We start from the raw sequence: 13,603 nt of genomic DNA on the forward strand, positions 1-13,603 counted from the left end.
CCATGAGCGTCGAGAGCCGCCAGCGAGCCATGAGCGTCGAGAGCCGCCAGCGAGCCATGAGCGTCGAGAGCCGCCAGCGAGCCATGAGCGTCGAGAGCCGCCAGCGAGCCATGAGCGTCGAGAGCCGTCAGCCTGCATAGACCTGCCAGAGTATATCAGCCGGGACCTGCCCCTTGTCCCGGTGCTGCCCCTTGTCCCGGTGCTGGCCGTTTATTTAGGGGATGTGAGTTTTAGGGTGGTCATTGGGAGGGGAAGACAGAAACGGGGAGTGACTATGGTGGTGTGGGGACAGCGGCCAGAGCCGGAGCCACCACCGTGGTCAACTGCCCACCCAGACCCTCCCCTGGACTTTGTGCTGGTGCGCCCGGAGTTCGCACCTTGAGGGGGGGGTTCTGTAACGGTCCTGACCTGTTTTATGTTGTTTTTGTATGTGTTTAGGTCAGGGCATGTGTTTTGGGTGGGCAGTCTATGTTATCTGTTTCTATGTTGGTTTTGGTTGCCTGGTATGGCTCTTAATTAGAGGCAGGTGTTTTGCGTTCTCCTCTAATTAAGAGTCATATTTAGGTAGGGTGTTCTCACTGTTTGTTTGTGGGTGATTGTCTCCTGTTTCTGTGTCAATGTTACACCATATGGGATTGTTTCGGTTTGTTCGTGCGTTTATGTAGTCTGTTCCTGTGTCGGCGTGCTTCGTGTATTTGTAAGTTCGTTTGTTCAGGTCTGTCTACATCGTTTTGTTATTTTGTTAGTTATATCAAGTATAGTTCGTTTTCGTATTAGTTTGGTCTTTTGTTTATTTAATAAATAATCATGTATTCACAACCCGCTGCGCCTTGGCTCGATCACTACACCTCCTCTTCTTATGAAGAGAGAGAGGAACGCCGTTACAGTTTGGTAAGACATTTAACTAAGGTTTGCAGAATGTAATTATTCAGTTGTACACGGAACCACATAAAACTGAATTGTAATAAGACTGAACAAATTATAAAATCAGTTAGCCAAACGTACTAACTGTAAGATACTGTGCATGTGTTACATGGTATCGTTGCAACTTAATGTAAAGTTTGACAAGTTTAATATTTCTCAATAACAGTTGAAATACTACCCCAATTTAAGGTTATCATAGATATTGAATTAATACATTTATTTGTGTTTGACATACAGTACAAGTGAAGTTTGGACACCTCAATGGTTTAAAAAAAATGTTTCTACATTGTAGAATAATAGTTTGTCTTCACTATGAAACCAAAAAAGTGTTAAAGAAATCTAAATATTTTTCAAAGTAGCCACACTGCACACTCCTGGCATTCTCTTAACTAGCTTCATGAGGTAGTCACCTGGAATGCTTCAACAGTCTTGACGGAGATCCCACATATGCTGAGCACTTGTTGGCTGCTTTTCCTTCACTCTGCGCTCCAACTCATCCCAAAAAGTCGGGTGATTGTGGAGGCCAGGTCATCTGATGCATCACTCTCCTTATTGGTCAAATAGCCCTTACACAGCCTGGAGGTGTGTTGGGTCATTGTCCTGTTGAAAACAAATGATTGTCCCACTAAGCGCAAACTAGATGGGATGACGTATCGCTGCAGAATGCTGTGGTAGCCATGCTGGTTACGTGTGCCTTGAATTCTAAATAAATCGCTGACAGTGTCACCAGCAAAAAACCATCACACCACCTCCTCCACGCTTCACGGTGGGAACCACACATGCATGCGGAGATCATCCGTTCACCTACTCTGCGTCTCACAAAGACACGGCGGTTGGAACCAAAAATTTGGACTCATCAGACCAAAGGACAGATTTCCACCGGTCTAATGTCCATTGCTTGTGTTTCTTGGCCCAAGCAAGTCTCTTCTTACTGGTGTGGTTTCTTCGCAGCAATTTGACCATTTGGGCTGCAATCTGAGGTGCAGTTACTAGCCGATTTCTGAGGCTGTTAACTACTGCAGAGGGTAAATTCATTAGAGGTAACTCTGGGTCTTTCCTGTGGCCGTCCTCATGAGAGCCAGTTTCATCATAGCGCTTGACGGTTTTGCGACTGCAGTTTAAGAAACTTTCAAAGTTCTTGAAATGTTCTGTATTGACTGACATTAATGTCTTAAAGTAATGATGGACTGTCGTTTCTCTTTGCTGATTTAAGCTGTTCTTGCCATAATATGGACTTGGTCTTTTACCAAATAGGGCTGTCTTCTGTATACCAACCCTACCTTGTCACAACTGATTGGCTCAAACGCATTAAGAAGGAAAGAAATTCCACAAATTAACTTTTAACAAGGCACACCTGTTAATTGAGATGCATTCCAGGTGACTACCTAATGAAGCTGGTTGAGAGAATGCCAAGAGTGTGCAAAGCTGTCATCAAGGCAAAGGGTGGCGACTTTGAAAAATCTCATCTAAAATATATTTTGATTTTTTAAAACTTTTTTGGTTACTACATGATTCCATGTGTGTTATTTCATAGTGTTGATGCCTTCACTATTATTCTACAACGTAGAAAATAGTCCAAATAAAGAAAAACCCTTGAATGAGTAGCTGTCTCCAAACTTTTGACTGGTACTGTACATGACATGGTTGGGCCATCCAAGCACAGATACCCAACAAAACTAAGTATTACTTTAAAGTATTTTTAATTTACACCACTGAAAATGACCTGCCATCCAGTTAAGCTGGTAAATGCTACTATATCAGTATTTAAAAAAAATTGTACGAAGTGAACATGTTTCCGAATGCAACAAAGTCACGCATGAACTGAGAGGATGTTTTCACTGGCAGGTGCCAGATGCAGGAGCAAACCGACAAGTGATCACAAGTCTGCAGTGACCATTAACAGCTGTATGGTCAAGTACTGGAATTTGTACAATAAGCTGATTCTAGATCGGTTTTTAGGGGCAAGTCCCCCCTCTCATTCCCGACGACACTTCCGCCCCAGTAAAATCGAACCAATAAGGTGGCTCACTCAGGCGGAGGCTGCAGAAGCCTATAACCTGGGTTGTGGTAAACATCTTAGATGTTCTTCAGTGAGAGGGTTATAATGTACAGCTTTCTACGATATAGGATGACGATGGTTTTATCTGGTGCAATTTGATAACGGCGGTCAAATGGGATTTTCGTAGGAATTAAGGGCCCTGATATTGCTTAAAATCGTCAGGTTGGTAAGTAAAATTTGTTAGCCAACGTTAAATGTTTTCATTCATAGCTACAACGCCTGCCACCAGCAGATCATCAGCCGTTCACCCGAGCTAGCCGCGGTTTTAGTTACTTAGCGTAATGGTAGGCTATGCCTACTCTGAAGGGATTGTAATTGAAAACAGGTTCACGTCGGTAAATCCTAACTAGCCGGTCACCGTTTTTTAGTAACACGTCCGTTTTTATTCAATGTCAAGACTGGTTTAATTAGTTCGTCTTCATGTCTAGGTACTGGTAGTTCCAGTACCTAGTTACTCGTTAACGTTGACTTTGGAGAAGCCAAGGGTTTACAGTTTACCCTACTCTGGGTTCTCAGCTGACGTATCGACCACAGCTGGCTATAACTAAAAATTGTTACACCAGATGTGATTTAAGAAATATTTTTGCTATCCATTACTGGGAGTTACAGGTTACTGTTTGGTGTAACAGATCAATTTCGACCAACCTTAATTTGGCGATGCTATCTTCGTTCTCGATTTGGGCAAACGTGTAACGTTATCTAAAACATCCGTGTCCAATTGCCAGTGGTGTTTGAATTTAGAAAATGCTCCATTATTAAAGTAAAAATAATTGTTTTGTTAAATAAAGAAACCCTACAATGTGTACGCTGCTATCTTGTCTTTAAAATATTTTCTCGTTCTATTTAGACAGGTAAGTGTCAAAATGACATGCCGCACTTTGGGGTTCGTCTCTATCCATGAGAGATTTTAGTCTATCTGGACCGGTTTACCCGTTGGGAGGAGTTTGGAGCGGGTGAAAAGTGATTTGCATTAGTTTTGGAACTGAGCAGACTCCCGGCGTGAGCCAGGTGCCCCGCTATGGCGAAGTTGACTCAAAACAAAAGCGATGTAATTATGCACGTGAAGTGATAAGCAGGATTCTGCCTTTTCACATCCAGAAATGATTGCTTTTGATATTAAACGCTTTATCTGCCTTCCCAATGAAAATGTATGTTTCTGGATGATCACCATGCTGCCTTGTTGACATGTCCGATTGGTGTAGATTTACTGTTTGATTTGAGATGGGCGCGCGTCTCCTCTTACGCCCGATGATGTTACGGGCCATTGCCCTGTTCAACCGGGACCAGCGTAATAGAACTCACTCAATATTTAAAATTGACAAGATGGCGGTGTACACATTGTTGGATTACTAAATGGAGCAAAACAATTATTTTAACGGAGCGTTTTCTAAATTCAAACGCACCACCTGTAACATTTTAGAAAATGAATGTTTGGCCTAATCGAGAATAAAGATGGTATCGTTAAGGTTGGTTAATTTTTTTTATCTGCAACACTAAACGGTACCTAACCTGTAACTCAGTAATCGATACAAAAAAATATTTGGTTCAATCACATTATCTGGTGTAGCTAATCTGGCTCCATGTGAACTACAATCCCGACACTCTGTTTTAACGTTTGTCAATGATGCTCACTTGCGATATGGTTTTGGAAACATAAACATATTTTCACATCAAAATAATTTCACAAATGCAAAATATACACTTGCTATATACGGTTTCATTTACAACACTATTCTGGCGTTTTCCTTTCGTTACTCATCGATGTTCAGAGACGCTTTGATGGCTAATTAGAACAGGTGGTTGGTTGTCCTCTGTAAAGACGTGCTGTAACATGAAAAAAAATGGCAGTGTGGGAACCCTAATCCTATACAGTTTGACAATGATGACATCTAACTAGAGGGTATGGAGGGAGGTGAAGACATTCAATATGTGTGAAATGTATCTTTTTTTTCTTAATTGAAGGTGATAACAAGGGAACCATGTCAACACCACTGTCTGCCATTTTCTTTCTGCTTGAATCAAAACACCAACATCCTCCACCACCTGCCAAGTAGTGATGGTGAGATCCTGCAGCATATCTAGCTAGCTGACGGCATGAGAGTCAACGAAACTAGCGGCCTCGAGCTCAGAATCACATGCTGGCAGAGCACAAGTGTTTGCGAGATAAACAGAGGCAGTGCTGCTTACAGCAACACTGATAAGCCAATGCAGAAACCATATGCCCATATTTTCTCAATTTTATTGGACCTGGCTTGCAGCCTGAATCTTATTTTTTTACTGGATGAAATGTGTATATTATAGTGTAAGTGGTGTCAGAAATGCAGTGATTGGACTTTTAAACCTACACTTGTGAAATCAGCCAGCTCAACAACCACAAAACACAATGGCTTCCGGTGACCACAAAGAGACAGGGAATGAACTGTCAGAACACCTTCAAATGGATCATGAGTTGAGTCAAAATCAGGACCCTGCTGGGACTAACTTCAAGTCCAAAAGTTTGCCCTCTCTGAATGACTCAGGCCAGCAAAGCAAGACCTTGTTGACTAAGTCAATGCAGCAACAGGTGTCAATAACGGAGGACAAGAGTACTGAATTCATCCAACTCCCACAGAGGATCAACCTGAACCAACCTTTACCTGAATCCCCCACCAGGACTAATGTTTACTATTCCCCTTCCAGGTCTAGTGTGGTGGGGATGAGTCGTTCAATTAAAAATCCTACGAGGCAAGGCTTCATTGCCTCGAGACTACCCCTGATGCGTTTACCCACTAGGAAATACATGAGTGTGATTCTCGAAGACTCACGCTGTTTTTTATGCTGCATGTGCTACCTGACATTTTTCCAGTCACTGATGGTGTCTGGCTACCTTAGCAGTGTAATCACCACCATAGAGAAGAGGTACAGCCTCCGGAGCTCTGAGTCTGGTCTGCTCGTCAGCTGCTTTGACATAGGTAGTCTGCTGGTGGTGGTTTTCATCAGTTACTTCGGAGGCCGAGGGCAGAGGCCCAGATGGTTGGCCGTGGGTGCAGTGTTTATAGCCGTCGGAGCAGCACTCTTCTCCTTGCCTCACTTCATCTCCCCTCCGTACCAAATCCTGGAGGTGAACTCATCACGGGGCAATGAAGGCCTGTGTATGAACAACAACGGCAGTGGCAAGGACTTCCTGGATTTGTCCTCCTGCCCCAGAGACCAAGAGGGTAATGGACACAACCTGTACGTGGCCCTATTTATCATAGCACAGATTCTGGTGGGTATGGGGTCAACGCCCATCTACACCCTGGGACCCACCTACCTGGACGACAACGTCAAGAAAGAGAACGCCTCACTTTATCTTGGTAAGTAACTGTGTGTCTGTCATGGGGTTTGAAAGATGTGAAGATTACACAAACCAAAGTTAATAAACTACTATGACATAAAGGAAGGTAGCTCAGCTAGCAAATGTGTATTGATCTGGCCCAGGGCTCCAGACCAACGTTTTCCGCTGGTGGCACTGGTACCACTAAGTTTTTCAGTTGGTTGCAGCATCCCGTGATTTGGTTGTATCATGTAATAGAAAAGTATCATCTTATAAAACTTTTTAGGATCAATTTACTTGTCTGAAAGCTCAAGTCACTTGTCGCCCCCCCCTCCCCCCTAAAAAATGGTCTGTAACAGCATGAAAATTGTTGGTTGACGGAAGGAACCACTTCACAAAATAACATTCATAAATCAGCTGCTCAACAGGACCTTGATAAGCAGACTTGTGTTTGATGAGCAGGGTTGGATCAAAGCCTGCACACCCAGTAGCTCTCCAGATGGTGGGTTGACGGATTACGTGTTTTATACAGTAGCCCATCAGTGCAGTTAAGTACCTTGCTCAAGGCCACAACGGCAGGAGATATAATTCATGGTATCAGAGACCAGGAGCCATCCATCGTCCAGTGATAATGTTTTTTTAATTTTTTTTACAATGTGTTTGAGCAGGGCTGGAGCAAAAGCCTGCACACCCAGTAGCTCTCCTGGAGAATGGTTTTCCACCCTGCAGCATTACAATCACAACCAAATTCTTGTTATGTCTTTATGAAATAATTCACTCATTCAATGAACCAGGGATCAAATGGCTGAGGTGGGCGGTGTAGTTAATGACTAACACATGTTTGTCTTTTTGTAAGGTTAAAATGTTCAGGGTAGATCTTGACAGCATAGTTACTTGTAAATTAGGCTTTTCTAAGATTTTCTTTTTTACTTTGTCAGAATTACTTGGCCAATATTGAATGGAGGAGAATCCTGGCTTAGCAACGGTGTCAGAATTATTTCTGACCACCTAATTTTGAGCTCTTGAGACTGTTCTATTACTGGAGTATGCAGCATTGGTTTCATCAACTGTGCACCTGTACCAACTGGCCATTTGCAGTTATTCTCGAGTACCGGTGGAAAGGTATTTTAAGACATGGCAATGACATTAATGCATGCTAAATAGTTAACCAGCAAGATTACCAGCCAAACTACACAATGTTTTGAATTGGCTATCTAGTTAGTCTGTTGTGCAGTATATCATTATTTTACCTGCTGTGCAATGTCTCCTCTTTCTCAATGGCCCACTGGCACATACACAGGTGATGCACACACTGCTGACCCAAAATGTGCTTTAACTGAGCAAATAATTCACTAACGAGCAATGCATATCAACAAATGTGCGCACACACTAGGCTTGCTTTGAACTCAAACGTGTCTCACGACTGCATGGTTGAAAGACTACTCATGCCTGCCAATGCAGAACTACAATTATGCTCCGATGCCCTCTGCAGTGATTGGAAGGACAGTGCCCAACACATCGCATCCGGAGGACCCTTAGATCCAATTCTGATCGGACTAGCCTGATTCTTTGATATTGTGATTATTGCATGAACTTTGTTTTTTACTTGTCCATTCGGACAGCTTAAATCTACTTGTCCAACTATTTTTTTTCTTCTTGCAAGCGTTAATGTCGGGCCCAGAGATTACTGAGATGTTATTGAAGAAATAAGTTGTTTAATCATCTTTTCATGTTGTGATTCAAAATATGAATGTGCAACCTAATCCGGTGATTGTCATGCATTTTGGGTAGACAGTTATGCTATTGTTATATTTTACTGTTAAAATAGAGCTCCAGAATTAGTCTAGGCAGCCGCTAGTGGGCACTAGATCTCCAGTATTGTCTAGGCTTAATGTGCTCAGCTGGTAATACACGTGTCTCCAACGACTGGTTCGTACATAACATCCAACATGAAGGCTACTAAGGTATGGGTTTCCGCAACTAGCTTTAATGGCGTGCCGCCGGAAAAAACGGGAAAAATGTGCGTACTGTCTTAACCACATTTTCCTGCTGTTGCACACTGCGTTCAGCCAGTCAGGTTGCAGCAGTCTGTTTACCTCTGCTGAATGCTGGGCGCAACATCACAAAGTAGCATTAGCCATTCTAGCTGCCTTTCCACCTGCCTCTGCCTATACACAAGGCCTTACAATACACATTTGTCTACTACGAAATTAGCTACTTAAATGTTTTTTTTTACCCCTTTTTCTCCCCAATTTTGTGGTATCCAATTGGTAGTTAGTCTTGTATCATCGCTGCAACTCCCATACGGACTCGGGAGAGACGAAGGCCGAGAGCCATGCGTCCTCCGAAACACAACCCAACCAATCCGCACTGCTTCTTGACACAATGCACATCCAACCCGGAAGCCAACCACACCAATATGTCGGAGGAAACACCGTACACCTGGCGACCGTGTCATCGTGCATGCGCCCTGCCCGCCACAGGAGTCGGTGGTGCGCGATGGGACAAGGATATCCCTGCTGGCCAAATCTTCCCCTAACCCGGACGATGCTGGGCCAATTGTGTGCCGCCCCATGGGTCTCCCGGTCATGGCTGGCTGCAACAGAGCCTGGATTCGAATCAGGATCTCTAGTGGCACAGCTAGCAACTGCGCTGCAGTGCCTTAGACCACTGCGCCACTCGGGAGGCCCGGCTGCTTAAACTTTGACTTCAGTTGTTCAATCAATCCTTGTTCCTTTCAACTGTCGTCCTAGATCTTCTCCTTCCAGTGCTCTGAAACAATGTGAACTCATTAAGACCTTAACACTGAAAATAAAAGAATAGTTATGAAACAGGCTTGTATTCTGTGGTGGCCTGGTGCCTGCCTCCACTACACTCAAAGAAAAAAACCTACACAAAGGGATTAGCTCCTAGGATGTGTCCCAAATGGCACCGTATTTAAAACAAAATATATATACTGCACTACTTTTGACCAGAGCCTTTTAGGGTGCCAATTGGGACACAGCCCCAAAGTCGGCTTTCTTCTCCTCGACCCTGTCTCTAATGATGTTCTTTGTGGAAGGCCAGTTCACAAAGGACTTGGTGCTTTGATCATGCGGTCTGTCTGTTGGTGCCAACCAGCAGTATGTTGGCTGGTTATGCATTGGCCAGGATGTGAGGGGATGGCCCATCAGGACCCACCCGCCTGGCTGGAACACACTGTATCAAATGACACCCATCAGGGCTCTGGTCTAAAGTAGTGCACTACATAGGGAATGAGGTGTCATTTGAGACAGCCTAGAGTGGACAACACTAATGGTACTTGACAGATCTCTGATCAGTATAGCCACAGACAGTTACTCTGTGAGGACAGGACGTGACTGTTGGGTAATATAGCAACGGTTTATTAATTGAATGTTCATGGAGTTCCAGGAAGAGCCATTTATAAACTTTGGAAATGAGAGAATGGACCTATAGTTAGTCCAAAAAAGGCTAGATAACCAATGTTCTTTACCAGATTAAGAGGGTGCCTGCAGTATCTATAATCTGAGATTGTATACACAGTGTATATACACTGCTCAAAAAAATAAAGGTAACACTTAAACAACACAATGTAACTCCAAGTCAATCACACTTCTGTGAAATCAAACTGTCCACTTAGGAAGCAACACTGATTGACAATAAATTTCGCATGCTGTTGTGCAAATGGAATAGACAAAAGGTGGAAATTATAGGCAATTAGCAAGACACCCCCAATAAAGGAATGGTTCTGCAGGTGGTGACCACAGACCACTTCTCAGTTCCTATGCTTCCTGGCTGATGTTTTGGTCACTTTTGAATGCTGGCGGTGCTTTCACTCTAGTGGTAGCATGAGACGGAGTCTACAACCCACACAAGTGGCTCAGGTAGTGCAGTTCATCCAGGATGGCACATCAATGCGAGCTGTGGCAAAAAGGTTTGCTGTGTCTGTCAGCGTAGTGTTCAGAGCATGGAGGCGCTACCAGGAGACAGGCCAGTACAACAGGAGACGTGGAGGAGGCCGTAGGAGGGCAACAACCCAGCAGCAGGACCGCTACCTCCGCCTTTGTGCAAGGAGGAGCAGGAGGTGCACTGCCAGAGCCCTGCAAAATGACCTCCAGCAGGCCACAAATGTGCATGTGTCTGCTCAAACGGTCAGAAACAGACTCCATGAGGGTGGTATGAGGGCCCGACGTCCACAGGTGGGGGTTGTGCTTACAGCCCAACACCGTGCAGGACGTTTGGCATTTGCCAGAGAACACCAAGATTGGCAAATTCGCCACTGGCGCCCTGTGCTCTTCACAGATGAAAGCAGGTTCACACTGAGCACATGTGACAGACGTGACAGAGTCTGGAGACGCCGTGGAGAACATTCTGCCTGCAACATCCTCCAGCATGACCGGTTTGGCGGTGGTTCAGTCATGGTGTGGGGTGGCATTTCTTTGGGGGGCCGCACAGCCCTCCATGTGCTCGCCAGAGGTAGCCTGACTGCCATTAGGTACCGAGATGAGATCCTCAGACCCCTTGTGAGACCATATGCTGATGCGGTTGGCCCTGGGTTCCTCCTAATGCAAGACAATGCTAGACCACATGTGGCTGGAGTGTGTCAGTAGTTCCTGCAAGAGGAAGGCATTGATGCTATGGACTGGCCCGCCCGTTCCCCAGACCTGAATCCAATTGAGCACATCTGGGACATCATGTCTCGCTCCATCCACCAACGCCACGTTGCACCACAGACTGTCCAGGAGTTGGCGGATGCTTTAGTCCAGGTCTGGGAGGAGATCCCTCAGGAGACCATCCGCCACCTCATCAGGAGCATGCCCAGGCGTTGTAGGGAGGTCATATAGGCACGTGGAGGCCACACACACTACGGAGCCTCATTTTGACTTGTTTTAAGGACATTACATCAAAGTTGGATCAGCCTGTAGTGTGGTTTTCCACTTTAATTTTGAGTGTGACTCCAAATCCAGACCTCCATGGGTTGATAAATTTGATTTCCATTGATAATTTTTGTGTGATTTTGTTGTCAGCACATTCAACTATGTAAAGAAAAAAGTATTTAATAAGAAAATTTAATTCATTCAGATCTAGGATGTGTTATTTTAGTGTTCCCTTTATTTTTTTGAGCAGTGTATATTCCAGGTTTAGGTATTCAGATGACTGAGGTACGTTTTCAAACTTTGTACCTGGGCTTTGCTCCTTTCATATTTATTTTGACCCCTGACAAAATCCCCAATCACTGCTGTTGACGAGCATACAGTACCCACAACAATACACCGGGTTTCATTGTGTTGTGTGGTATTGGATGTAGCCCAAGCTTGTAGGTTTTTACATTTAGGCCAAAAAGTTAAGTAATACTGCAGGACATGGCAAAGAAATTAACAGCCTTGTTACAGTGGATTTGGAGCTGATTTTTTTTTTTTAACACAGGCTTAAGTTCTTTTCACTTTGTCCTACAGGCAGGTAATTTGGAGTGCATGGATTTTTCTCCCATTTAAATCCTTGGGCAGGTTACCTAAGTGCTTTTTCGGGATGCCTAAATCCAAACAGTGAAAGAAAAAATACATTTTCGGGATTGAAAAACACAACTTAAACAGCTAAACCCAGACATGGAGTATGTAGGAAAGATAATGTGCCTATATTTTTCATAATATACTATTTGAGAACTAACAAATCACCAAAATAAAATCTAGACAGTCAATGAGAATTGAAAATTCCTAAAACAATGAATTTAAGTGTTTGTTATTATGTTTGAGCAAAAAACTAAAACACAGCATTAGCCATGGCAAAATGCATAGACTTGCAGGAATTTAGCTTTAAAACAGAAAATTTCTCTCAGCTCCATGCCAGAATATGTAGAACCGCAGTAAATCAGCTTTAAAAGTGCAACAAAAAAAATCTCAGCTGAATAGCAAACTGTGTAGAATTGCAGGATATTTGCTTAAAAATGCAAACATCTCTACACCGTCAAGATGGGGGCCTCTAAAATGTTGCCGAGCCGACCGCTCAAATTGCCACTCCCACCACCCAAGCCACTTTGATCATGTTTTTCACTTTGTAAATGTGGAGTAACCTATGTACATTGGTAGAAAAAATTATAATGTGAAAACTGTGCAAGAGGTGTGCAGACTTTCAATAGGTACTGTAGTTCTTTGAGTGCATTAGCCATCAAAGTCACTTCCGGTGTCAGTAGGCTGCTTTGTTGAGGTCAAAATGAAAAAATAAATCTAAAAAGCCTCAAAGTTTTCCTACTGTTTCCAACCAAAACAGTGTGTTACAGGGAGCTATCAGCTACAACCTATCAACAAATTTAAAATCAAATTCAGCTTTCGTATCAATCCACAAATTCACCAAGAATGTTCTTTAATAAAAGATCAACATTATGAAAAGGTATGACTGTCTTTCTGTGAGGGACATGCTGCTGACTACTCAGCATGTGGATCGGATGGCCAGCACATACCGGGAGTATGAACAGAACGCTAGGCTCTCTCTGCTGCAGCCACACTATCCGCCCGTTTCCATTGACCTGCTAGACTAGGGACAATGGAGATTCACAGATTCACAGCACCCACCAGGCAATCTGCAGGTGGATGTGGATCAATACAGTTCAACAGAGCGCAAGACAATGGCAAGCGACCCCGTTCACCAACTGCTCATCTGTCTGTCACCGAGACCAGGGGAGAGTCAGAGACATGTACGGGTTTTGAACTGGTTTTAATGTACTGAGTGTGGCCAATTTATTTTCAATGGGGAACAGACTGGTGAACTAGCTTGTCATAATTACCATTAATGGGCTTTGCACCTTTCATATTTATGGTATTGCCTAATTACATGTAACAGTCAGATGAAAACCTCCTCTCCAAAACAGAAAACACTGACATATTTTCCCATTAACCAAATACAATTATGACAATTTAGAAGCTATTTTGAATACATGTCCTTGGTCCTAGAGTCATGAACTGTTCAGATTACATTGGGGGAAGTTACTGCTTTCAATACATAAATAAATAAAAAATTGGGCAAATATGGAGTTACAAGGTTTTCATCAGGCAGCGAAGATATGTTCTATGTCTCTACAGCCTTGAGTACATGAGCTCAGATGAGTGAAATTAGGTGTGTTACTGTCCTGTACTCAAAGGAGATTGATGCAGGAGTAATGGGCCAGGGCCGTACGTTACAGGAAAGTGATGAGACTCTCAACCTGGCAGCTGGACCATGTGACCTTGCTGGAGAGAGGGAGACACAGGCAGCAGGGACAGGCACAACTAAATGTGGGATAACTTCATCGTCATGGCAACCTGCTGACACAGCACCGTCTTCTTGCAACT

General features: G+C 43.7%; 1 protein-coding gene across 4 annotated transcripts in view; it reads left to right on the forward strand.

Moving 5' to 3' along the window:
• Positions 1-2,951: 2,951 nt before the first annotated feature.
• Positions 2,952-13,603, forward strand: part of LOC129823989 (solute carrier organic anion transporter family member 5A1-like) — a 31,869-nt gene continuing 21,217 nt past the window's right edge. For 2 of the 4 annotated variants that reach the window (XR_008754704.1, XM_055883218.1), the window contains exons 1-2: positions 2,952-3,149; positions 4,946-6,318. Coding sequence is in view for 3 of the 4 variants with exons in the window: in XM_055883218.1 (XP_055739193.1) it covers positions 5,367-6,318 (952 nt within the window). In the remaining variant the exon portion in view is untranslated. Of the gene's footprint in view, positions 3,150-4,272; positions 4,450-4,945; positions 6,319-13,603 lie in introns of those variants that run through there. The other 2 variants (XM_055883219.1, XM_055883220.1) reach the window with 2 other exon arrangements.

The sequence above is a fragment of the Salvelinus fontinalis genome, chromosome 26, assembly GCF_029448725.1.
Source record: "Salvelinus fontinalis isolate EN_2023a chromosome 26, ASM2944872v1, whole genome shotgun sequence".
In the NCBI taxonomy this organism is placed as follows: Eukaryota; Metazoa; Chordata; class Actinopteri; order Salmoniformes; family Salmonidae; genus Salvelinus; species Salvelinus fontinalis.